The sequence below is a fragment of the Vidua macroura genome, chromosome 12, assembly GCF_024509145.1.
Source record: "Vidua macroura isolate BioBank_ID:100142 chromosome 12, ASM2450914v1, whole genome shotgun sequence".
Classification (NCBI taxonomy): domain Eukaryota; kingdom Metazoa; phylum Chordata; class Aves; order Passeriformes; family Viduidae; genus Vidua; species Vidua macroura.
The window spans coordinates 7,913,376-7,940,325 of NC_071582.1; the positions used below are offsets into that span (position 1 = coordinate 7,913,376).

Genomic DNA, 26,950 nt, shown 5'->3' on the forward strand with positions numbered 1-26,950 from the left:
ATATTATGCTTTTGTATTATGATTGTTTCTGGTCCTTCCTGGATTGAAGAAGAGTGGAGGTATACACAAGGGATTTTTGTCTTAAAGTTTGGATTAGAAAATACTGGTTTGCATTAGGATTGAGTAAGGTCATAGAGCATTTCTTAGTGGAGAGTCCCACTCTCTGGTCCATGTCCTTTCTGACACAGTTAAAGTGACCAGTGGCTTTGAACTTCCAAAATGGTTGGCAGTTCATGAACACTTGCCCTCAGCTATGCACAGTTAGAGGATGCCCCGTTTTTGTTACAGATCTGTACCCTTACCCTGTCTTGGTTGCCAGTGAAGAAACTAAATATAGTGCAAGAGCTAAAGGTGTCCAAGCTGCAGAGACACTGGGTTTTGATTTATTCAATCTGATCCTAATTGAAGGGCAGTAAGTGAACTGCAGAGCATTTTCTAATATCCTCCATTGGCTCTGAAATAAAGGGTTTGTAGGATCAGATTGTTAAAATCATTTGACTCTTGCTGATCATGACATCTTAGCCCTACTCATATTTCTTGAATTAAGATCTGGGTCCTGTGGGAGCTTTGACATGATCTCAATAGGAGTCTGAATTGAAAAATTCAGAGGCAAATAATAGCTAATTCAGTTCATGAGAATTGAGCCAAATTTCTCCTGAACATTCTGTAACTAAGGTGTGTTCTAATAATCAGCAAATATCTATGCTTCTGGAAAGGAGTTTTTTTCAGAGAATACACTTGAACTAATGAATATTTTATTATTTTAAAACTGCTTATTATTGAGTTTCTAGGCATTTGGCTTTTTCCTCGTTATGCAGAGATATTTTAAAGTAGCCTAGAAGCTTTGTGCTGTGACTTAAGAGTATTTCTAGATTGTGGTCCATGTGTTCCCTCTTTAGTGACCTAACAAATATAGTGTATTCCATCCTGCAAGATTGACAGGCCTGAAGGCAGACTGTGTTTTGTGACACTGAATAGTTTTTTTGATTTTTTGTTGTTGAGGGTTTTTTTTTAATGTCTGAAGCTGTCTTCAAGTCCTTTTGGAGTAGAGAGTTTTACAATCTGTGTGCATTCAGAATTAGCCACTGGTTTTAGGAGTTGCACTGGTGTGGCAGCTGGTCAGCAGGCTGTAGGTATGGCTCAGAGCAAAGGCCAGCTCAGTGCATTTGCTGGACTTTTCCACTTTCTGGACTTCTCCATTTGCTGCAAGTTCCAAGTTTCTCTTCCTGTTACATTCCTCATGATTTGTACCATGAAGGAGATGTCACCAAAGGCTATCTGTGGGGTTTAAGTTGTACAAGATGCACCACCCTGCACTGATTTTTATAATGCAGTATGTAAATATTCTAGATTTGTCTCTGAAAGCTCCATATAATGTATTTTGTGCAGGAAAGATAAACAGAAGTTGCATGTTTCTTTCACTTCTTTCATCAAAGTGGTTACTCAGAAGTAGTCTGATTATTTACTGCAGCTGTATCTGGGCACTTTCTTTAAAGGTGCTGGGGAAGTGGTGTTTCTATAGAAAGCTGGTATGGCCAAGACATTCTTGCACTTGAATTCAACTTTAATTCAACAGCAACAGGATTAAATCTTTAAAAGCTTGTTAAAATAAAATACAAGGAAAATGCTTCAAATGTGATATGTCAAGTAAAAATTGTGCTTATGGTGTAAAAATAAGATAGTTGCTGCACTTTGCCTGTAAGATGCTTTGGTTTTTGATCGGCAGCTGCAAAGCAAATGCAGCCTGAGAGCCCCATCCATCTCAACACTCGTCTGTTTGAAGTGCCTTTGTTGAGGACCTCTATCAAAGAACATTTTATTATGTCTTTTCAGTCTTTGACTTGCACCTTGAGTGCATCTGCAGCTTATCAGGGTTCCCTGGATTAAATCACCAGTGAGACATTTGCAATTGAGTTGAGCAGCCAAGCCTTGACCTGGATTCCCAGTGGCCACAGTTGCAAGGCTGCAGCCTCTTCCCAGAGAGAGGAACTGCTCCCTGATTCACTCCCTGTGGGTCAGGACCAAATGGGAGACACTTCATGTGTATGGGAAAGAACTTCAATTCTGTCTGTCTACAGCCTTAACAGGGCTTGTAAAGCAATTAAGTAGGACTTAGGACACTGTTCTCCCAGACAGAAAAGCCTTAGGACAGAAAAATATACTGTATTGCTCTGCATATTAGTGCTGTTGCCAGATTTAAGAAGTTTCATTTCATTATTGGTACTGTGCCTATTTTGGGTGAAAATGTACTGCAAATAGTGAGGTACTACACCCACACCTAAAATATTTCTCTTCAGATATGGTTAGAAAAATAGGAGTCATTCAGCAAGACACTTAAAATATATATCAAACTGCTAATATGGAGAAGTTAATCAGAATTGTATCCTAAAATACTCCATATCACTTGTGTGAAACATTATTGAAGGCCACTGTAAACAACACGGTTTTAATTAAAAGCTGTTTCCAAGATGAAAGATAGATTAAATGAGCTACAGCATGTATTAGGAATTCCTCATGAGGACTTAATGGTAAAGCTTCTCATAATCTTTCATGCTTTGGCTAAAAATATTAGCACCATAAAAATTCTTCAGGGAGCAGACTTGAGGTGGTGGATGCAGAGTGATCAAAACATAAAAGAGGCACATTTTCCCTTTTTATGGAGAGGCCTCTTTCAAATGTGTCATATGATGGATTTGAAATGAAAGTTTAATGTGCACTCAGTTTTTCAGACAGCCATCTTTTTACAGCTTCATTATTAATAACAATTTAATCTTAGCCAGCTCTTTTTTTTTTCTCGAGCTCTTGATGATTCATTTATCTTATTTGTTTAGCATCAATCTAAGAAAATATATTCAGATCATAAAGTTAAGGGAAGTGTTCCACATTAATAAACCAATGTAAAATCAGTCTCCAATGCATTTTGCAGAAGTTTTTAATCCATAGTTGTTTGAATTAAAAAGTATGAAACTGTAAATAGTGTATAAATAGCAAATAATGTGACTGGATTTCCTATTTAACCTGTATGAAATATTTTTTGAGCTGTAATTTTTCCTCTCAGCACAATATGAGGAAAGACGAAGCCATTTCCATGGCTGATATTGTACAAAATATTTTTAAAATAATGTCCACAGTATAGAGATTCTTTTGTTGGCATGTCAGTAAATGAGACCTAGGAAGCAAGTGGATGTATGGCAGCTCTTGGGAAAATAAACATGTAGAATTAAGTAAAATAAAAGTTCAAAATGTGTGATTGCATTTACAGGGCCTGATCCAAAGCCATTAAATTCATTGACATTTTTGCTTTTATAAAAATATTTCATCAATATTAAGCAAATTATAAATAGTTGGGTAGTCAGCAGCAATCCCTCCAAGTCAAAAGATTTTGAGTTTTACAACCTAACAAGACAAGGGAGTGTCATTGTCCCCTTCTGACAGGACATTCTGTTCTGAATCCTGCAGCAAAGCACAAAGACTGCTTCTATTGATTAGTTGAGTTAATTCAGATGTCTGGAATATGTACAAACAATAAAAGTTTTGTCTCTAATGTGTATTACTTTGGAATTAGTGGCATAAATTTAATTTGCCATCATTTAGGCCATGCATGTAACTTTTTCCTAGTAGCATAAATAATTGTGTATAATGTTGAGAGGATTTTAACTGAATATCACTGTTGTTGAGACAGGGTGAAGAAGAAGCAAATTGGAATAACTGGGTCCTTGACCCTAAATTTTTTTAAGTTCAAAGCTTGTACCTTGAATTTGGATTTTAAAAAGTAAATTACCAAGCAAGATACAGCCAAGGGTATTATTAGATTTTGTTGTCTCTTTTAAAGATTTTATTTAAAAGCAAATTCTTTTGTAATAAAATTGAAAATCTATGAGTAGAGCCTTTAGAGAAAGGGTTGTGTCATTCCTCTGCACTTAAGCAATGTCTGACAGGGTTTCAGCCTCAAATTTTGTTTGCTTGTTTGTTTTTGTTGTTGTTAAATAATGCAACTGTAATATTGCATAAATTATGCATATATGTGGCAGGAGTTTCTGACCTTAAGGACTGAAAATTATAGTCACATAGACAAATAAAGAAAGTAGGAATGAGGAGGAACAGAGGCTCCTATGTCACCAAACCCGTACTAGCCCGTAGTAACAAAGGGAAGGCACTGCCCAGTGGGATACTGAATCCATATTTAATCAATCCCTGGCTGGTATCTGATTTGCAAGTCACTTTTTTAATGCACGAGATCCTACGGGCATTTTCAGAATGCTCAGCACTCCAAGCAGTGCTGCAGGTCAGGACTCTGCAGATGTTGTGACCAAAAAATCTTGTTCTGAAAAGGAAGTGGAGGGACCAGCCAAAGGGCTTCGTGAAGAATAACAGGAACATTTGGCAACTCAGGGTACTCATGTGGCCCTACATTGTTTGGTCCCTCTGTATTGTGTAATGCGCTGGTTTTCTGTATCTGACTCTCTGCTTTGTTCTGCCTAAATCACAAAGTAGTCCATGCAATGGGAAGAAAGTGCAGGAAAGCCACTTCCTTGGCATCCATGTGTGTTGTGTGTGCTGCTGGCTGGCTGAGAGTCACGTGGCCATCTGGGAGAAACTGCTGAAAAAGGTTTCCAAGCTGTCTTTGATTTTTCTTTCTTTTCCTACAGCATAAACATATGAAGTGTTGAGACACAGTTTTCTAATATTGGTTTGTGTTTGATTTGTTGATTTTTTTTCCCCACAACTACTAATATAACTCTGTTCTTTCACCAACTTTGTTCTCTGGCATCAGGAATACCTGAGAGTGTTCTGTGCAGTTGTGGGGAACTGATTGGGCAGCAGTGTGGGAAGGTGCTTTCCTCTGATCAAACCTTGTGTTTGTGTCCCCCTCCAGCCCTGCGGAGCCGCTCGGGACGCTCCATCATCAACGGCAACTGGGCCATCGACCGCCCGGGCAGGTACGAAGGTGGTGGGACAATGTTCACTTACAGACGCCCCAATGAGATCTCCAGCACCGCAGGCGAGTCGTTTTTAGCTGATGGGCCAACAAATGAAGTCCTTGATGTCTATGTGAGTTAGTATTTAAATTATTCTTCCTGATGGAAAAGAAATTGTTCAGTTCATGGTTAACATGCAACACTAAAATGGTATTCAGTATCAACACTTTGTTACTCTAATTCTGAAATGTTAGTTTTGATATTTCACACTTGTTTGCTGTGGTATCCATTTTGGTCCAGATCATAGGAAATTTACATCAAGCCTTTTTCCCTCAGACTTTACTGATCCAGTAAAACCAATTGAACTTTATGTTCTGTGTAGAAAAATGAAGAGATTTGCAGATGGGAACTCCAAATGGCTTTCTGTTCTGTTTTTCTGAGATCATGCTGTCTTTCTTCCACTCTAAAATATAACATGAAAAGCTTTCTAATTTACAGGAGATTATAAGTAACAAGAAAAAGAGATGCAAATTCTGTCCAAGTGTGTATACATTGCTACAAAAACTTAGGTCCACTAAGTCAAAGCAAAACTGTTTTATCATTTCAGGTATTTTCCTGCAGGAAAGTTGGAACAATATACTAATTAGGGACTTCATCAGTTAAGCTCTGTCTGAAATATGCCTTTCAGCTGTTTTGAGAAATATGATGGAAAAACCATCACATGGGAACCACTGGGAAGTTGTTCCAGGAACCATCTAAAAACAGGGTCCTGGTTCTGGAAGGTGAAGTGTACTCTACTGCTGAAGTTAGTTCACAGTTCTTGGTTCTCTCAAGACCACAAAGAGGGTGTATTTTTTGGATAAGAAAGTGACATTGGAAGGACCCAACCTTACAAAAAAAATAGTGCAGGCAGTGCATTATTAGATGGTTCAGAAAAGTGAGCACTCTCTGAGGGACAGCGTTTAGAGGAACAGCTATTACATTTGGCAAGGAAAGAGTGATTTTGACATAAGTTAAAACAGAAGTCTGAATCCCTAGTTGGTATTAATAGATGTGAATTTAGTGAAGCCTTGAATCATTAGTTGTTCTCTGCTGGGTCACTGGCCATTAGCAGGACATTTTACTTCTAGGTCCATGAATCCATGAGATTCATTGATGAAGAACCAGATTCATTGGTGAAGAACCAGAGATAGCTCTGGTGTTTACTTGTGGGTTTGTTGTTTTGGGTTTTTGTTTGTTTGTGTTCTGATTTGGTTTGGTTTTAAAAGGTACTTTGGGTATAGTCTGATGCTTCTATCAGACTAATCCCCACAGAGAGTTCAGGCTAAAACATAAGTGTCAGTAGTAGCAGTACTGAAGTAATCAGAGCTAAAGTGCTGAAACTAGCAGCTCATGACACCCCTACATTTTTAGTGTGGGTGTGCTCAGGCTCAGAGCAGCACTGCAGTAGAATTCAGCTGGGAATGGCGTGTGCTGCTCACAGTTTATAAGAGCTGTCCTGAAGTCCTATCTTTCTCAGGTCCTGTTATGCCCAACTGCTTAAACAAGCACACCCAGAATAACAGTGACTAACAGAGTCATGCGCCTGTCAGCTCACGTGGGCTTGTGCAGCAGCATTCTGAAAACCCTGAGCTTCATTTTCACATTTAAAGGAGAAAAGCTTCTGGTTGCTGCCTGTGTTTCATAAAGAACACATTCATGGAATTGTGGTTTGCTGTAAGGCAAACCTGTTTGCTGTAAGGCATCTTTGTTCAGTTGAAGATGAATGTGGAAGGATGCAGGAGGGCTGTGGGCAATCTCAGCTGCTGCAGCAGGTCCATGGGCCTTTGGGATCTGCTCCCTGATCTTTGCTGAGCAGTGCTCCTGGGGAGGGCAGCAGGATGGCCCTGGTTTGAGCTGGTGGGTTGTTAGGGCTCCATGGGGAGCTGAGGGAGCTGCAGGGGCTGGAAGGAGCAGCTGGGTTGTGATGGGCACAGAGTAATGCGTGTGTGCTGTCTGCAGGTGCTGTCCTTCAGCCACTGGGGAGCTTCAAAAACTCAGTAGGCTGCAAGTATAGGGTTGGGGGTTGTGGTGTTTTGTTTTTTCTGCTTTGTTTCTTCTTTGCTTTTGTTTCCTCAGGCGTCTGTCAAGTTCCTGCTACCTGAGAATGTTTTGATGACCTTAGGACTATCTCTTCTGCTGCTGAGGCCTGGTGTGCTGTGAGCCTCTGCTGCTCCCATTGCTGAGGGAGGAGGCCATGGCTGGCACAGCCCACAGCACACCTTGGCCCCAAGCATGGCAATCTTAGGTTTTTCAGAGAAGATTTAGACAGTTTCTCTGCCATCAAAAGCTAGCTCAATTTGCAAACACGGGAACTTGAATTTTCTTCTTTGCAAGCAGTAACTTGTATTTTCTTCTTTTTGCATTTTTTGGAGACAGTCATTAACCATTGCTTCTATCCCAGCCAGTGATAAATAATGTTATGTAGCTGATCAGTTCAAGTTGATATTTAAGTCTTAGTAACATAAAAAGTGGAAGAACTCAATGTATGGCTGGTTTTCTTTTTAGATGATTCATCAGCAGCCTAACCCGGGTATACATTATGAATATATCATTCCAGGAGACAATGTCATTAGTCCTCAGTTGCTTGCTCACAGGAGGCCAGGTAAAATGCCACCATTTCCTTTTATCAAACACTTTTTGTTACTTAATAAGCTAATGGGGAAATTCATACCAATGAGTTAGTGTAAATGCTGTCATTGATGTGGGAGAGGCCCAGAATTTCACTCAACATGTTGAATGAGAACTCATCATAGGTTTGGTAAAACTTCAGTGAATTAAAACTGGCAGGGTTTATTATGCTTTAGCTGGGAAGATTACTACTTTGAGTAGGAGTGTTGTAACCATGTCTCAGAAATGAAATAGAACATGATCTTTCTTTTCAGAGTGTTTTTCTTTCTGAGATAATTTAAAACAACCCTCTACAGTTCCCCCTTCCTCTTGCAACTGGAGAGGATCAAACAGAGCAGTGTTTTCTTCCCAAGCAAGAATCTGGGCAGCTCCTGCCTGAGCTGTGGGTATGTGCTGTGTGTACACCTAGGAAGTTCTGAAGGACAGGAGAAACTTTGCTAGTGAATTTGGTCCTTGCTTTAACGTTCGTGACTTGCTTTGACAAATTTGTGGTGTTTGGTATGTTCATAATGAGGAGCAGCTGTGCTGTGACATGGGGAGGCACAGAATGCAGAGCAAGGAACAAAACAAAAATGCTTTGGGAAATTTTGACACTGGGTGCGTTAACTCTATGTTGTCTTTGGAGATTCTTCAGTTTTTAGTTTTTAATGTACTTGCTGGCTAAGACTTGGTTATCCTAGTTTAAAACAACACAGTCTTTGCAGGTCACTATTAGGCAGTCTCTACATAGCAGAATAAAGCTGCTTCCAAGCTTAGTGATACTCCAGTTCTAATTATTAGAGAATTGTAACATAGACTAATAGGCTCATTATTTTACTTTTCTATTATTGTCCATCATCAGGGGAGCCATTGAATGGTCAGTTAGGAATGCCAGAAAGTACAAGTCATGAGGATGAGGATTTGCATAGAGAGACAGACATTCTCACTGGACAGTCAGCTGGGACTTTTCCAGTTATTCAGCCAGGAAGATTTCCTTCTCATCAGCCAGAAAACCAAGTGCCTGCTATGCAACCACCAAGACAGAACCGAGAACACAATTGGAAACAGGTTGGAAAAACTGAGTGCACTACTACATGTGGAAAAGGTAAGCGCTTTGTGTATGCACAAAACCTTGTTAGACCTGCTGTTTTCTGTTCTCTTACAACCAAAAGTCACATCACTACTATTACCTGTACTTATATTTAAATCAGGAAAACGAGCAAAATTAGAAAGCATGGAAATTATAAGGAAAGATATGGCATTTGCTTCTGAAAGGAAATATTTCAGCATTTATGGCAAGCTGCTCTCTCCCATGCCCTTGATACACAGCTACTTTCCTCAACATCCTTTGGCATTCTTTACCATTCCTTTTGCCTCTCCAGCTTTGTCAGATACACCCACCGTGCTTTTTGTATCTTTGTCAACAGTTTTCTGATCTTCATGGGAAGGTTTCACAGGCATTTCATCAGACATATCTTTGTCTCATTGGATGTTGTTGGAGCAGCACTGATGTGACTACAGAAATCTGAGGTTTTAACAGGGAAGAAGTGGGAAGGAAAAGGGATGGAAGGGGCCTGGTGAGCTTTTGGGAAGTGGTGCATACACTGCTTGCATATACTGCAAAGATTAAGCTTTGCTGCCAGACATTCACAGTGGCCACAGATTCAATAATGCAGAACACAAGCAATTGGAAGAATAAGTTTTTGTGATGGCAAAAGTGAAATCTTTTGTACTATGCATAGCCACCCAGCATCATACCCATAAAACTGCAAAGGTTTAAAATAAATATGTACCAGTGTGGGAGCTCAGCTGACTGTCACCAGTTCATATACATGTAGAACATTTGCTTCTTAATTAGTTTGAGAGGACACTGTAAATTTGGTCCAAGGCCAGATGGGTGTGCATGTTATAGCTACAGACAGCTGAAAAAATTCAAGCAATATTGATAGCAATCAAAATTGCTTCTTAGTTAAAAAAAAAAAAAAAAAAGAGAAAAAGAAAACTCCTTGGAGAAATTACTGCAAAAGTACTAGAGCTAAAATACTGCCAGTAAAATTCAGACTTCCTTAAGTCAGCCCTTTTGTGGAGAAAAATATTTTAGTTGGCATTTAAGCACACTGTGCTTTTACTACAAGTCATGTAGGCAGAATCCATAATTGGGTCTGATTATTGGCTAGCAGCAATCAGTCTGTGTCAACTACTGAGTGACTGAATTCCCATATTCAAGGAGAATTAAAATCCAAATCAGGTAATTTATGGTACAGCTGCAGGAACACATCAGGATAAATGTATTCTTCCTTTCCACCATAGAAATCTTGGTTGTGTATGCCGTGGCCTTTATCAACATTGGCACACGGTTCTTGTCCTTTCTGCAGAGGTCTGATCCCTCTTGGTAGTGGTATTAATGACATCTGAGTCAAAATGAAGATAGCAAAACTGTAGAACTTAAGAAAAAACATTAAAATAAAAAAATTAATTTCAGCCTCCTATTTACTCCATGAAATTTAGCAACAGAACTGCCAGAAATTAGTGTCTTTTTTCCCATTATATGAAGAATGTGTGCATGTTCTGATTAAATTCAAAAGAAACTGGATCTTGAGAGCTGGATCCTGAGACTATTGAGACTGTATGAACATTTCTTGTGATCTTGCTGTGAGATGCCCCTAACTCTCTGATGGCCCTAAGGCATTTCAAGCCAAACTAGGTTATATAGGCTGACAAAGAAAGGAGTGGAAAAATCAGGAAAAAAAAATCAGTACTATTTAAGGCTTTGTTTTCATTTTGAATCATTCAGTATAGGACACTTTCAGCTTTTTTCTTTCCTCTATGTTTTTCATTTTCTTCTACTTTATTCCTTCATGCAGAAATATAGATGATGGTTTTTAATTATTTTTTTAAGATCCACCAAAGTTAAATGATCTTAGGAAATTCTAAGTTGCAAGAAGAAAAGATAAGTTATTTTTGTGCTACCTAAAGAAAAGGGAGGCTAAATTAACAGTTTTGATGAAAACCAGAGAGATTTCAAAGCATGTTTGTAAAACTTTGGCTTAGAAAAAGACTGTTATCTTTTTTTTACAAAGTGAGAATGCTTCCCATGAGAACTGCCACCATCTCTTGTTCTAGATTTCCATTTAAGATGACTGAGCAAATAGATCGCTGGAATTTGGACAGTGCAGAAACTGCTACCGCATCCTGTCAGCTCTTACATTTGGAAATTTTGGATAAAACCTTTGTCTCTATTTCCTGTTGTCAATTCATGCTTTTCCTTTCTGCATCAATGTTGGATGCTGCTGTTATTGCTGCAGAGTGTTTTGCAATTCTTTACCAAATTGTCTGTTTAATTTCAGGATCACAGTACCCAATTTTCCACTGCGTCAACAGAATCACTCACGAGGAGGTACCCGAGGGTTACTGTGACAGCAGCACCAAACCCATTCCAGAAGAGGAGGCCTGCAACCTCTTCCCATGCCCTGCCTTGTAAGATACTAGAACTTAAGTCAAGTGAAATAAGCCAATATCATTGAGATCTTGCACATCCAGGAGGCTATTCTAAGTAGGAAAGTAGTTTGAGCTTCTAAATACAGTGTGCTTGTGTTGTAAATTGTAGTGGATTTTTTTTTCCATAGTTGTTGGTGGCCTTCTTCCCCTTCACAGAGGGCAATAGCATGCAGAGTAGACAAAAGGGAGCCTGGAAACGAGTAGGTGTAGCAGTTTCTCAAAATGTGTGTGATTGTTCAGGCAGACACTGTCTATGTGGTCTCTGTGGGTACACTTTTTTCAAGTGAGAGATTTCTTCATATGTCTGCGTATAGAAGAGGCTCTGCAGGTTCTGTCACTCCATGTGAGATCAGCATGCTACAGTGGCCATACTTTCATTATTTAAGGATGAGATAGTGCTCACAACAGCCCCCTTGTACATTCACCTCTCTTCCCTGAATTGAGCAGCTCTTTGGCTCCCAGACTGGATTCTGAAGTGGTGGTCCTTGTTTCCAGCACACTGATACAACCAGCTCAGGTGTGGTTTCCTTCTGAATCACATTTGCTATTGAGAGACTGTGAATTGCTCTTGGCTGAGCAACTTGTTTGAAACACTCAAAATTAAAAATATTAATAAAAATTAAAAAAACAACCAAAAGGACAGTTCATCCAGGGTGTATCCCAAGAAGAGAAAAGGGTTAAACCCAGTTGCCATTAGAGAAACTTTCTTTTAGGTCAGTTTTCCATCTCTCTTATGGTTATACTCTTCAGTTCTCTTCTGAGCAGCAAGTGGTCATTCTTATCCCATGGAAGTTTCTAATGATTTAAGTGCCCTTACAGGCTCAGAGATGTCTCTGATGAGCAATTTCCTAGTGCATATTAGATACTCAAGAGCTTCTGAAGTAATTGACCTGGAGATGGCTTCTCTCACCAAAAGCATTTTCCTCACCTTTTTCATTCTAACAACTCATAGTCATTCAGGATAATATCAAGAGTATAAACAAAGAAATGTAAATATTTAAATGCAGAGAGTTTGCTTGCTGTACATAAGAGTTCTGAAATAAAATGTGTAAACAGTTTAGATACTTCCTTTAGGTGTGTGCCTGTCTTCATGCTTGTAAAGATATTTATACAAAAGTGACTAAATAACTACAGTGAAATTTTAGAATGAGAAGGATCTATTTAGAGATTTTTTTTCAGTCTCTAAAGTTAATTCTATTTGTTCATTGCTTATCATTTATTATTTCAGTTTTACTGATGAATTAATGCCTGGATGCATTTCATGATTTTTGTGTTATTGTCTTTTTTAGAGCCTTTGCTGCAGAAAAATTTTATGCAGCACATCTTAAAACTTTTGGGAAGTGTCATTAGAGCAATAATATATATTATAGACAGATTGTTTTAAAAACCAAGCAGCTGTTACAGGCTTGAGTAACATTTGTAATATGTCTCGAGACCATGAATTGTGCAATCTGTATCCATGCTCATAATTAGCAGCCTCTGCAGGAAGGCTGTGTAAACAAGTGTGTGATGGTGCCTCCTAAGGGGTCATTGCACACACAGAGACTGAAGTGTGATTTTATAAGATTCTGGACCAGCATAAGAATCATGTCATTTCAATTCTGTTAAGATCAGTGTTAGAGAATTCTTTGTGGAACAAAGATATCCTTTTTTTTTCACTTCAGCTGGGATATAGGAGAGTGGTCTGAGTGCAGCAAAACCTGCGGGCTGGGAATGCAGCATCGGCAGATCCTGTGCCGGCAGATCTACGCCAACCGCACGCTGACAGTGCAGCAGTACCGCTGCCAGCACCTGGAGAAGCCTGACACAACCAGCACCTGCCAGCTCAAGATCTGCAGTGAGTGGCAGATCAGGACAGAGTGGACCTCAGTAAGTAGGATCCATTCATTTGGGGTAGAATACCTCAGAAAAAATACGACTTTTCTTCCAGGTGTCATTAGTCAAACATCAACTTGGTTTTGTTTAAAATAAAGTGGAATATTAAAAACTTTGGAAATAAGCAAATCTTAGTTGAATAAATCCCCGCTTGACTATGACCATCAGTTCCCTAACCAGAAAGATGTCTTAGCAGGAATAAATGAATGAACTGTATGGTCCCAGCTCCCTGGTAAACCACTGCAGTCCTTGCACAGAGTCCTGATGCAACCTCCCTTTTGTCACAGTGTTCAGTGCCTTGTGGAGTGGGGCAGAGGACTCGAGATGTGAAGTGTGTCAGCAACCTTGGGGACGTTGTTGATGATGAGGAATGTAACATGAAGCTGCGGCCAAATGACATCGAGAACTGTGACATGGGCCCCTGTGCCAAGAGCTGGTTCCTTACAGAATGGAGTGACAGGGTAAGGCTTCTCAGTATCTTTATCCTGCCAAACCTTCTAAAACAAGAGCATCAGAATTTTAAAAATACACATCTGTACAGCCATAAAAGGAGTAATCTTATTTTCCATATTTATTCTTGGTCTTTTAAACAGGCAAAAGCAAACAAAAAAGTAATGATCCCAAGGGCTTCTTGAGTTTGTGTTAAGATACAAGAACGCATAGAAAGGACAAGCCTGTGCTTACATGGCCAAATGTCCAGACTTAGAATTGGCTCTGAGTCTGAACTTTCCAAAATATTGAGTGTGCTGAGATTTATTATTCTTCCTTGCTTAGTGCTGAGTCTTGAGATTCAGACTCTTAAAAGTTTCCCCACTGTTTTTTTAAGGGATATAGATTTGAGGCCTGATGTCTGGGTTTAAGTTCAATCCATAAACCAATTATCTCATAGGTGTGAAAAGAGGAGAACAACTTCATAAACTCAGGCAGGCTTGATTCAGGCTCTTGTATTTTGTGAACACGGATGTTGGGGTGAATTTTCTTCCAATGAGTCAGATTCTCTGCATGAAAGCAGTAAAACCGGTGCTGATTTAACTTGTTTCGTGATTGGGTTCAGAGTTGTTGTTCAGTGGTGATATTTATATGCTTTCATTAAGAAGCTTACAAACATGGGCTAACAAAAGCCTGATATTTTGGTCCCTCTTGTGGATGCTTGCATATCAGTTTCATCTGTAGGCAAGTTCAGCCTTCAGTCTGTAAAATCCTGGTTGCATCTCCCTTTGCTTTGACAGACAAGTAATGTAATTTATCAGTGAAGCTGTAAGAGTACATTCATAACTTTGCGATTTCATTGTTTAGGTCACTTTGTGATAGTACCTCTGAAAGCCAGGAATGTCAGGCTCACAGGCGGGGCATTAGTTTGGACATTCAGAAGATTTTCTACATGGTTTAGATGCCGAGATGGAGCAGGAACTTCACAAGCAGGGCAGGTATCTGCTATGTTGCAGAACTTTAAGAGGCTGATCAGACTCTTGTTATAAGGTCTGCAAAATTTTCAGCCCTCAGACAACTCAAATAGATTTTATAAAGACAACAAAAATATACACTATCGAATCTGTGTCATTGTGACTTTTCTTCCAGTGTATGCTCTTGCATAGTATGGACAGAATGATACCAGGAGAAGCAGAGGTATTAGTGCAAAGGGCAAAGATTTTGCTGTAGGGAAATGGCAGTGCTTTTTTTTTCTTCCCCTTTTTTTTTTCTTATAGATCTGTTCTTTGTACAGTGCTGTTAAATCCATTATACCCTCAAAGACATAATTTTGCCCAGCTGCTATCATCCAGTGCAGTTCCACCACATAAAGCACAGACATTGCAGTGAAAACTCTAGCACCATCCTCTTGATTATTCTACCCTGATATTTAGTCCTCTTCAGAATTAAAAGCAGCTTTTGAGCTGAAAGTTATAACTGTAGAATGTTATTATGCTTATTTATACATGTTAAATGAGACGTAGAAGTGAAGCAGGTAATGTGGAAAATGTTGGAGGTTTTTTTTTTTACCACAAACTTTTTAGGGCTGGAGAGTAAAGAATGGATTTTGTTACCTTCTCAGTTTATATAAGTGTACAGATTAATTTCTTCCAAATGCTTGCTACTGTAGTTGGCATTATTCACCATCACTTCTGCCAGGAGTGGGTTTGGAGTTTGATTCACAAAGAGGATGTAAGAAACAGCTTATTTCAGGAAAAAAGTAGATTTGAGGTGGAACATGCAGGATGTCCTAAGATTCACACATACCTCATAACTCGGATGTTGAGACATTCGGGGGCAGTGATTCCAGTGGCAGGCAGTGAAATGCAGCAGCAGTGAACACCTTTGCAAGGTCAGGCCATTGGCCATTAGCTGTGCCTTGAAAGAGCTGCATCTTAGGAGCAGAAATTTCTCTTTCTTTGTAGAGGAGTGTGTTTCTGTTGAAAAACAAGAGAAGAATTCCATCATGGAATAGAAATGGTCATTCCCAGGTGTATGGGCTTTGCATGTGTCATTTCCCCAAACAATTCCTTAAAAAGTACTTTAAGCCAAGCCACACTTCAGCAATAAGCATAGATCAGCGATGGGCAGCCACAAATGGTTCAGATAAGCAGCCAAAAGTTCAAATGCTTTAAAAAAGCTTGTTCAAACCTCTTGAGTCTGCAAAACTGTGGTGGAAATCTCACAAGAACAGACCTTCTTTGTGAGATTTATTACATGCCTACTTCAAGTCCCAGCTGGAAATACCACAGAACAGTCTTTCCCATTGTATTTTGACATTTCAGCCATGCCTAGAAATAAGAGGTAAAAGAACTTATCATAACTTTTGGAACTTTGAAATGGTTGAGTTCAAACTTAGTTACAGCTGGAAGGGAAGGCCTTTTCTGAACCCACTTTGCAAACACTTCATGTGTACAGTTGCACGTGCAGCAAGTAGAGATTTCCAGAAGCCTGTCAGAGATTGGTTAGGCATGTACTTGCTCTTTCAGCAAGGAATAGATCAGACTTCCCTGTCTGGACTGATAGGATGCACAGGCCATTACAATATAGCCTTGGTTAACTAGCAAAACATCTAGAAAAAAAAACAAAGCAACATAAAAATTACCATTGTCTTCACTGGCAGCCGATGTTCAATTTCAGGATTTGATATTTGTGCAGAATTTGACATGAGTATACTTTAACACTGTTTTAAGAACAGAACATGGTCTAATTTAGGAATGGTGAAAATATTTTGTGTTTTCTTTTTTTACTGAGACCATGCAAAGTTTTAATTGATGCAGAAATCATGCTAGTTACTTATAATCATTAATAGTTTTTGTGGTTCTGAACTAGATTATTATATCATTGCTTTTCCCTAAATGTGACTTCAGCAGTATTACATATGTGCACTGAAAAAATCTGTAGAGCACATATAAATTTGTGTGTAGGAGTTGTGTTTCCTTCCCAGGGTGGGCTATATGTTGCTTTACCCTGTAAATAACACTTGGCTGCCTTCTTGCTGTGTTCTCCAGTCTTGTTTTCCCACAATGTATTTATGGATTTTATGGGCCACCTGTTTCGCCCCATGGCATTGACCTCCTTGGTGTTGATTTCTGCACACACTGAATTTTTATATATGTAATTAAAAACCCCTTCATGTTCCTAATATAATGCAGTTCTTGGTTTGTGGTATTTTGATAAACAGGTATCAGAGTCCATTGAGTGTATGTTACACAAACACTTTTACCTGCAAAGCTTTCAAGGTGTGTGGCCACCATATGCACTCTAGAAAGGAAGGAGGGAAAGCCACTTGTTCTTGGGAAACAAACATTAATTTTCTGAAAAGCATATACTGTTGTTCCTTGTATGGGAAGTAGGTCTAAACACCATCTGTTGATACCCCCAGGCTCAATCTTGAGAGAAGCAGAAATTTTTACCCACTTCAATGGAAAAGATTACAGGTTAAAAGTCTGTAGTAGCAAAGTGAGACTGGTTGGTCTTACTTTATCTGTGCCTGTCTTTGCATTTATTGCTCTATCTTGAGCATAACTAAGACAATTAAGTTTCATGGCTTTGACTTCTATGTGATCTTTAACCTCCTTTGCCTATAGAGAGTCTGGACAAACTTTTGTGATATTTTTATGTGCATTTGTAGAAAGATTGCTTCCTGTCTCATAATTCTCTAAAGATGTCATCCTGCATTAAAGCAGCAGAGTTCCACCAAACAGCATCCATTAATCAGTAGAGTAAATCTGGTGAACCTTACTGAACTTCACAACAAAATGGGATTGATGGGAGCAGATGAGATTCATGTAAACATTTCACATGACTGATTCTTCGACAGCTCTAATTGCTGGAAAGTTTATTTCTCCTATGGGTCAGGAGTGGGAAACTCCATTCTCCTGATTTACAACAGTGGGAGACTCACCAATGTTTCCTTCCAACTAACTGGAGCATTTCCCTCCTGCATTTTTGATTATTCCTCATTGCCATCTCCTCTGTTCATTTGTTTCTCATTTTATGTTTAGAGCCTACTTAGAAAAGAAGCCAAAATACAAACAATTCTTAGATGTTAATGAGATTCTGCGGCCAAAATAAATTCTTGGGAAGAAAGAAAAAATGCTGCACATCAGGGAACATAATCAAAACAAACCAAACACATGCTCTGGATTTTACTCTTCATTAAAAGGAGTAACAGCAATGCTTCTGTAATAATCTCCTGCAAGAGAACTGTAGTAAAAGGAGAACTTCATAAAAACCAATGCATTATTTCTCTCAATTCTAAACATTGCCTAAAAGGTTCAAGTGTGTTTGTTGACCAGTCAAATGTGGAACTACCAATGAATATTGTCGCTTACACTCTGCTTTCACTGCTTTTTATTTAAATCTGGATACTTCACTTAAAATCTCCTGAATCTTGGGGGAAAAAAGAAAAATCACCATTAAGCTTGTGCAAGAGTTCGTTATTTTTTATTATCACAGTTTATTTGTTTTAGTATAAAATAAAAACAAAATAAAATACCCTTTTCCATTGATTCCATGTGGGATTTATATGGAAATAGGAGGTTTGCATTCTTCATGTATAAATATGTAACTCACTTCATATTTGCAATGAAATATTGCAGGAGGGTTTGATAGAAGGGTGGCCAAGGTCTACAGAGATTTGTGTTTCCTTCTCTAGTCCTGGCCTTGCTTTGCCCCAGTTCAGCCCCTAAAGCCTGCCCGGCTGTACCTGTGGCCCAGTGTGGCAAGGAGGGCGGCACGCAGGGCCCGAACAGGGTCCAGCCTGTCAGGCACGATCCCAGTGACGAGGCAGGCGCAAGGTCAAGCTCAGAAATCCGTGCAGGGACAGAACCCAGAGTCACATACAGCCCAGCGCCCCTGGGCAGGTCTGTGGGAATGGGGCAGGGCCAGGCTCGGCCTGGGAGCGAGTCCGAGGGGGAGGGATCATGGAAGGGCAGGCTGGGGCTGGGAAAAGGCGCCTCTCTGAGCCCGAGCAAGGACTGATGGAGCAGTGGTTAAAGGGAGAGCTGGGCCTCGGGCAGGGTGTGCCCGGGCCGGGTGAGGCTGGGCAGGGCTCTGGTGCGCTCGGGCCCTGCGCAGGGCCCGCAGCGCCCGAGCAGAGAGCGCTCCTCCCTGCTGCTCATCGCCTGAGGGGCGCCGGTGCTGGGACCTTGGAGGAGCTGCTGCGCTGATCCAGCACCTGCTGCGTGCATAGGTGCACTCTAAAGGGAACCTGTTGAAATCTAGGTATCAGAAAATGTTTTGACAGTGCAAAAAGATATTTCTTCCTTCACTCCCTTTTAATTTTTTTTTTCTTTTCTAAGAAATCAAGGCAGCTTTCAGTGGGTTTATGTCTTTTGAAAATCTGCCCCAGTCTGCTGTGGCAGAAGTGATCTTCTGAAATACAATTCTGAGTGTATTACTGGAAAAACAAAGGTTACATAATCTGTCTAAAATCCCTTCTGAAATGGATTTTCTCAGAGTAGGTCGAATAATGCTAAGGAGTTTTATAAATTTATTTGAAATATAAATTTTTTTTTTTTTTCAGTAACATCAGGAGGATGACTGTAAAAGTCTTTACTATTTTGTGGGAGATAATAAAGGTGATGAAGGTTAAAAGTGTGGTAGACAGAAATCCTACACAAATTGGGTGTTTTACTCAAATTCAATTGGTTGTTATTTAAAAATTTAATTAATGCTAGCAGTGATGCTGAGGCCTGTGTGAAAGCTCTCTGGAAACCCAGGAGAATTCCTGCTGCCACTCTCCTGTGGTCTGCTGCCCCATTTGAGCGTAATGAGTAGGGCTGGCACGTTAGTGAAGGGGAACTGGTGCTGCTAAAAGGGATTTTCTTTTTGCTCTACCCTTGTCTTGTAGCTGTGACAAAAATTCAGGCTTCCACTTACAGTTTTCCAAGTTTGCAGGAACTTGCCTTATTTTCCTGGACTGCTGCTCAGTTGCTTTCCGACAACTATCAGAGCCCTGAATGAGAGGTTTTATTTTTAGTTTTTAATGGGTATGGAAAGCTTCTGAAATTGAACTCATGAGGGAAGGACCTCAGGAAGAGGAAAAATGGCAGACTCCTTAAAACACAGACGGAGGTTTCTGAGGAATTTGTGCCAATTAAAACAAGACTGTGAAACAAAATATCTTTAATAATAGGACCAGAATAAAGTTGCAGCTTGTGAAAGTTCCTCATGTTTCACAATGTTAGGTTATGGCAGTTATTAATGTATTAATGCAACAAATCAATGACACCAAATTGAAAGTAATGGGTGTGTCAGTTGTGAAAAACAAGGGGGAAAGATTCATTATCCAACTCACTACACCCTGCCTTGGACCTTAGAAATCCATGATTTTCACAGAGAAGATTTTTTTGCTGAAAAGGAGATAAAAACATGAAAAAACAAATGCATAATGTGAAACATTCAGGTTTAAGTTTGCTTTGTAAATCCTTAGAGGGTAGTTAATCTGTAGCAAAATCTTGCAGCAGAGAGTGGAACAACCCTATACCTTCCCATTTGGTATTTCCTCTGTTATTTGATATGCAAGCCTAGTTCATAACATAATCATTTAAAACATAAGACTAGGGAGATTTTCTGGATGACTTTACTGACTGAATTTGTTCCCAGCTCTGGTTTGTAAAGCAGAAAAGCAAACTAGATTGTCAAATGAAAATTAGTTATCAATAAGAAAAGTATTTGCAGAGTATGTGCATAAGTTCTCTCTGCTTAATGTAACTGGACACACTTGGAATGGGAACAGCCACAGAATTGATTTCCACACTGCAGATTTGAGTGGGAGCCACGGTGTGGGGCTCAGCTCACCTGTGAGTGGCCTGTCTGAAATGGGTGTGGTTTGGTTGTAGTTTATGTGAACAGGAAAATGTTCATTACTAGCACAATTTGTATTATTCTTGTATTTTCAAGATTTTTACCAGTTTACCTTGAAAAGGCCTCCTTAGCCATGAAATTGATTTGCTGAGGAGGTGAATCTATTTTATATACTTGCTTGAAAGTGGAAAATTTTGTTGTGCACCACCAACAGAAAAGGTTCATTATGTTACTTCTAGGCATCATTTAAGAGATGCTTTTAATTACTTGATCTTGCAGATGGAGGAAGAAACCTGAATTTCTAGTTTTTCAAAAATTGTACTTTGTTAGAAAAATTGCTTCTAAAGAGATGAATCACTTCTTTAATTTTCTAGGTATTCCATTTCAGTAAAGCTTTGCTATTCTATTTGTTTCTTTCTTGTGAAAGAAATCAACTTGCTGATAGGAAAAGTGGTTTTCTATTCTGTATCAGTGAAATAAATGTAACATGACTACACGTTTCACACAAGTAACCAGTGTTCCTCCCTGCAAGTGAGTAAAGAGCAGATTGCTACCAATGGCATTTTCAGTCACTGGGCTCTCTCAAGAAGATGAGTGACTGTGTTGGTTGGTCTTGTTAACAGTGGTGTTGTCATGGCATCTGTTGTTTTGCAGCTGAGCTATTGGAAGTGAACCCTAACACTGTCGCCAATGGCAGCTAAATCAAGTACATGGTCTACTTTGTGTCTCATTACCAGTTTTTTGAGTCATTCTTAGTCAATAAAATTTTTAAATGTTCTAATGCAGAGTTATGTTCATTCATGAGGAATGTGGTGCTCATTGTGGAAGTAATACACAGTTTCTCCTATTTACATTGTATGTTAAAAATAAAATCTGAAATAGCAATCAAATGCATCTTTTTCTATCATATATTACATATTTATTTGTGAGTTTCTTTGCATGTGAAACATAATTGCTTTGTTTAAATTCCATTGTATACATATCTTTCAGTGAGCTGCACATAGGTTTTTCTTCTTTGTTAATGGTCTATACACGGAATGCTAAATGCATTTTAACAGAAAACAAAAGGGAAGATCAAGAAATAATTAAGCAACAAAGGAGCAGTCAAACATGAGACTTTATTTCCTTGGCATGTTTCTGTTTTTTAAATGTCAATAGTTTGATGCTGCTTAGGAGAGTGAAATTCCAGAGACTTTCTCACTTCAGTAGATGAAAGAGCAAACTTTAAGGGCATAAATGGAATTTTTCCTGTGATTTGTGAATGACATGCGTACTGTCTCTGAATAGGTGGCATAAGAATCTACATATCACTGTTTAGTAAGAGCTTTCAGAATTTAGCAGTGTAACTTTCAGAATGGTGAATATTAGTTATTGGAAAGTCATATCATTAAAAAGCAACAGGGAATATACATAAGCTTCTATAGCCACCTCTCCTAAAAGAAATTTAAAGCTTACAGTTGAAACAGGTTGGGCAATCACTCTTGGTAGTTACAGTTATTTACTGAGGATTTACCTGAATCTTTTGAAATTACCTGTCAAAATAATATATATTTTTCTACTGTACTGTGCTGTCAGACTCTGTCAGTTTGTTATGTGGAAGAGTTCCAGGATGTGCTCTGCAGTCACTTTACTCCCAGTGCCGCAAGCCCTTACCTTGTCCTTTCAGCCAGTGTAAGATCCACCTGGCTGACAGCTTGAATGCTTGGAGGAGAAACCCAGAGAGCAAAACAGAGACTGAAATAGGACTGCTGTCCTATTTTTATTGAAATTACCCATTCTCAGAGCTACTAATTAGTGTGAAAAACGACGAATAAAATGAAAACTGGAAGAATTTATGGACAGGAAGAAGAAAAAAGGAAAGTAAGAAAGCTAACAAAAAGCTGTAAACCAAGAGATTTCTTTCTTAGCTAATCCTTTCATTTCTGACTGTAAAGACAGGTACTACTTGTAGTGTTTTCAGAAGTATGAAACTGTAAGACAATTTGCTACAGCTGAAGTAAAAGTAAAATTACTTTTACAAATAAAAATAATTGACTTTGCATGAATGACTTAACTTCCACGACTGTCACTTATCATTTCCCTGTGCAGTCTGGAGGGCTCACAAGTGACCGTGTTGTGTCTCTTGCTGGCAGTGCTCGGCAGAGTGCGGGGACGGGATCCGCACGCGCTCCGTGGTTTGCATGACCAACCACGTCAGCAGTTTGCCTCTGGAAGGCTGTGGCAACAACAGACCCTCGGAAACAACTCCCTGTAATAATGGGCCCTGCGCTGGGAAAGTGGAGTGGTTTGCTGGGGGCTGGACACAGGTAAGCCAGGCACCAAATCTAACATATCTGTTGCTTTTCTGTTGGTATTTTGCTTTTAAACTTGTATTTTGATGCAATAAAGATGTGTACCATAAGGTATTTCTTCATCTCTCTAGAGTATTTTTTGTATTTTAGAGTATCTAAATACTGACAGATTATCTACAGATTATCTGACAGAGTATCTAAGTATTGACAATCTAGAGTATTTCTCTCTAGAGTATTATTTGGTACTTTTTCCTGTATTTTACTGAGTAGATGTTCAATACTTTTCAGCATCTGCTCAGTTTTTTTTGCTTTGATAAAAAAAAAAAATTGTTCTTCTTCTCCTCTCTATCTTCATTTTTTGCTTTTCACCTACTGACCCAGTGTATTTATAAAAAGAATGGTGACAGAATTCTGCTCAGCATGTTCAGGTAAACACTAAAGCAATGGATTTGCAATTCTTAGAGCAGAGCCTTTGTGATCATGCATAAATGCAGGTATACATACCTATATATATGTATGCATATGAAATTTCCAAAAGATAAAGAAGGCAAAAAGCAATGGCTAAATCCAAAAGTTAGCTTTGGTATTGTTGTACTGAAAGCCATTACAATAGGCAAAAGAACAAATTTTGGTTAGTGGCCTCTATACTGATGCTCTTTCCTCAAAGTAAATTCCCTTCATCCACATCTAGTAGCCCTTGTTCCAAATGAACATTTCTTCTGTCAGGTACAAAGGCATTTCAGAAGCTGTTAACTCATGCCCAGGCATTTGTGTCCCTTTGTGTAGGCTCTGGCATAGCCTGGAGAGCCTTTGGGACTGCTGGTGCTAGCACTTGGTGGAGTGGTGCTGTTAACTGACTGCACTGCAGATCCCACAGTCCTTCCAGGAGATAAGGACCTGGAAGTTAAACTGGTACAGCTGAGGGGGAGATTACAGGGCTAATACTGTGCTAATGCTTTCAAGTGCAAGTAATAATTATTGTGTATAAGAATATGTATAACAATAATAACATATTGTGATTTTAAAAATCTTTATCTGCTGTTCTAATAACAGATGAAACCCAACCCTTGTTACTCAGACTGCTCCAGACAGTGAATAGGAACTCTGCACCCATTTTTTCTGTGCTGGAGAAGTGTTCAGTCAGACCATCCTGACTATTCTTTTAATTCACCTTCTTTCTTTGCATGGAATTGAATTGTTTGATGCACACAAGGGTACAAAGTCTACCAGCCAAGTCCTGGCTGGTCTATCTGGTTTTCAATAACAAAAGGAGAGCAGTCAGTAGGGCAGAGCAGGAGGGAGCACTGAAGGCTGGCCTTCCTTCCTCTGCCAGAGCTAAGGTTGGGTGTTCAGATGGTGCCTTTAGGAGGAACCATTGAAAGAGATGTTTTGTGTTAAAGAATGTGCAGTTACTGTACTTCTTAAGGTTCTTCATTCAGCTCAAGAGTTTTGTGGGAATCTGGTAAAGGAATTGTAAATTCTACCAAAAATATAAAGAAAATCTCCAGTGTTAGGAACATTTCATTGGTTTAGGCTGGAAAAAGCCTTCTGAAAATCATAGTCCTTTATACAACCTAGAAACCAATATGTTGCTGTAATCATCTTCTAAAAACCTTTTTACAAGTGCCAGAAACAGTATTGTGTGTGTACTTAACCTTTAAATGGGCAGTAGGAATCCAAGTGAGTCAAATTTGCTTTTCAGAACTGGAACCAACACTACATCACATAGATACCTGCAAGCATGAAAATAACACCCTGGCACATTAAGGCATTTTCTAAAAACAGCACAGAATGTGAGGCTTTGTAAAGCTACAAAACTGTGCTCTAACCTTATAACCCTCTGAAGTTCAGTGCAGCACATACGATCCTGCTTCAGCAAGAAACAGTAACACTGTTTATGGAGAAAGTGAGTTATGCTTCCCTGTTGATTGGAAAAATAAATACCAGTTTCTTTTTGTAGCTACAGGTAAAACTACACTTTGAGATTTTTCCAGAAGTACACTTAGAGTCATATGTCTTCTTCATGAAGATAATTAGAAATACGTTTTGAGTCCATGGTACCATATGATGTGGAGAAATGTTACTTTGTAAACAAGTCGAAGGACATGAGAAGAATAACAGATTTTCCCACTTTGTTTTATTCCCTGATACAGTGCTCTACTGAATGTGGTAGTGGAACTCAGCAGAGAGAAGTAATTTGCGTTAGGAAAACTGAAGGTAATTTTGATGTTTTGAACCCCTATGAATGTTCATATTTGGAAAAACCTCCCAGCCAGCAGTCCTGCTACCTCAAGCCATGTGGATCTAAGTGGTTTCATACAGAATGGAGCACAGTAAGTCTATCATGTTTTCCTGTATCTGTACTTTGATACATATTTTTCTGTTTATATTGAAAGAGAACACCATTTGCATACAACGACCCATCATGAAATTGATTTAACTTTGCACAGGAGTGATAATAAAAAGAAAGCATACTCTTTGCCTGGTGGAACATAGAAAATTCAGGAAGTATCTTGACCAGAAAGAGACATTGCACAGTTGTCTTTGTATCATTGATGTCTTCTTCATAGAAGCTTCCTGTTTTATAAAGTTTGGCCCTTCCAGTGAGACAGTGTGGTGCACTTAGAAGTTCCTTTCAGATCTCTAGTTTCATTAAAATTTAGGAGCGTTTAATAAAGAATGAGGGATGCATTGATTTCTTAGAGTCAGTTTTACCATAACATTTTACTGTAAACTCTTCACTGTAATACTTAGAATTTTACTGAGAGAAAATGTGTTGTATGATTTCATGTATCTTCAGTTTCCCTTGGAAGTGGACCAGCTACATTCACCACTGTGCCACAAAACACTTCAGTTCCATCTATCTCTCTATAATTTCTTATCTCTGACATAGATTATTGGTTTTCTACCAAAAAAGTCAACATTTTTGTCCTAAATGAAAATCAGAAAGTCCGTTGTCATCTTAGAATGAGATGACACCATATCAAATGCAGTAACTTGGACCCTTTGTTGAGCTGTAGGTCAGATTGCACTGGCAGCTCTGCAATGTAGATGCAGCTCAGAATGGTTTGTGTGAAGTGTGATGTGAGTCTTGGTTCCATTCTAAGTGCTTAAGATCTCTGCAGACCTGAAGTCCTTATGGCTGGATGTGGATGTGGAATAATTAGAGTGTACTATACAGGCATGTAACAGGAGTAACTCTAGAAAAACCCATGTTCTATTACTGTTGCACATGGCTGCTCTTTCAAACGTGGGTAAACGTTGTACATAAAGATGAAAAAGCAGTTAAAAATATAATATTGAGACTACTTCAGTTAGTTTTTTACAATATGTGATTTTTTGATCATTATAAGTTGTTTATGCAATGGTAGGAAAAGAAATAATTATGCCAAAAAAAGTGAGAAGAAAACATTCTTACTAGTTTTGGGCTATTAAGGTTTTAATCGTAAAAGACTCAGGTTTAATTAAGTTTTTGAGCATTAGGTCAAACTGGACATTGAGCCAAATCTCAAAGACCTCACTCAGGCAAAATCCTTGGCCAATGGGGGATTTATTTCAGTACGGCCAGAAATGTGTAATAATTGGCTTTAAAAGTACCATAACAAGCAAGTACAAAAGTCTCTGGCTTCGTAAGAGACCCTGAAGGAGCACAGAAATATTTCCCTCAGAAATTCAAAGAAACTTATAATGCTTAGTAAAATCATTGTGCTGCAAGAAGTGAAAAATAATTGAGTGCAAGACAAAAAAAAAAAAGGTCATTAAAATTATTCTTGCTTATATATAAACAGCAAAAGGGACAGTGGAGGGCAGGGCAGTCAAGTAATAAAGTTCAGTGCAGTTAAGTTCTTAAAGCAGGAAATGCGAACACTATGGAAAGAGTAGATTTGGGAGATACATCTAAATGAGCAGAGAACAACCAGACTAATTAAAGAAGCAGATGCTAAGTAATAAATTCAGAAAAGGAACTGTTCCAGCTTGATTTCAGTTGCACAGCATCCACTAGGTTTATTTGTCCACTTGTTCCTGTGGTCAAAAATGTTTGGGAATCTTTAAGAAAATTCTACCTGTATATTAAGGGCTTCCTAGGTAGAAAATGAAAACCAGTAGGGTGAAGTTGATAAAAGACTGCAGTGATACCTGGGTCTGGCATCAAGGTTCCCTTGTTTTCTTTCTGTAATTACTCATCTCCTATGGCCTTCATGAGCTTCAGCTTCATTGTTTCAGTGTTCCAAGTCCTGTGAAGGAGGATTTCGGGTTCGGGAGGTGCGGTGTCTGTCGGATGACATGGCAGCCAGTACTCAGTGTGATCCACAGCTCAAACCTGAAGAGAAAGAACCATGCAATACACAGGATTGTGTCCCTGAAATAGGTAAGGCAGAGGAAACTTCTGTTTTAACTGTGGAACTCCATCTAGTGGAGAAGTTATTTTACAGTCTT

The 26,950-nt window shown here is 39.1% G+C and overlaps 1 protein-coding gene across 3 annotated transcripts in view; it reads left to right on the forward strand.

Annotated features, from left to right (window-relative positions):
- The window catches only part of THSD4 (thrombospondin type 1 domain containing 4), a 243,561-nt gene that overhangs the window by 209,955 nt on the left and 6,656 nt on the right, over positions 1 to 26,950 (forward strand). For 2 of the 3 annotated variants that reach the window (XM_053988291.1, XM_053988293.1), the window contains 9 exons: positions 4,877 to 5,052; positions 7,467 to 7,563; positions 8,431 to 8,673; positions 10,916 to 11,045; positions 12,731 to 12,935; positions 13,229 to 13,402; positions 22,355 to 22,528; positions 24,667 to 24,846; positions 26,738 to 26,882. In XM_053988291.1, the coding sequence (XP_053844266.1) occupies positions 4,877 to 5,052; positions 7,467 to 7,563; positions 8,431 to 8,673; positions 10,916 to 11,045; positions 12,731 to 12,935; positions 13,229 to 13,402; positions 22,355 to 22,528; positions 24,667 to 24,846; positions 26,738 to 26,882 (1,524 nt within the window). Of the gene's footprint in view, positions 1 to 4,876; positions 5,053 to 7,466; positions 7,564 to 8,430; positions 8,674 to 10,915; positions 11,046 to 12,730; positions 12,936 to 13,228; positions 13,403 to 17,416; positions 17,862 to 22,354; positions 22,529 to 24,666; positions 24,847 to 26,737; positions 26,883 to 26,950 lie in introns of those variants that run through there. The other variant, XM_053988292.1, reaches the window with a different exon arrangement.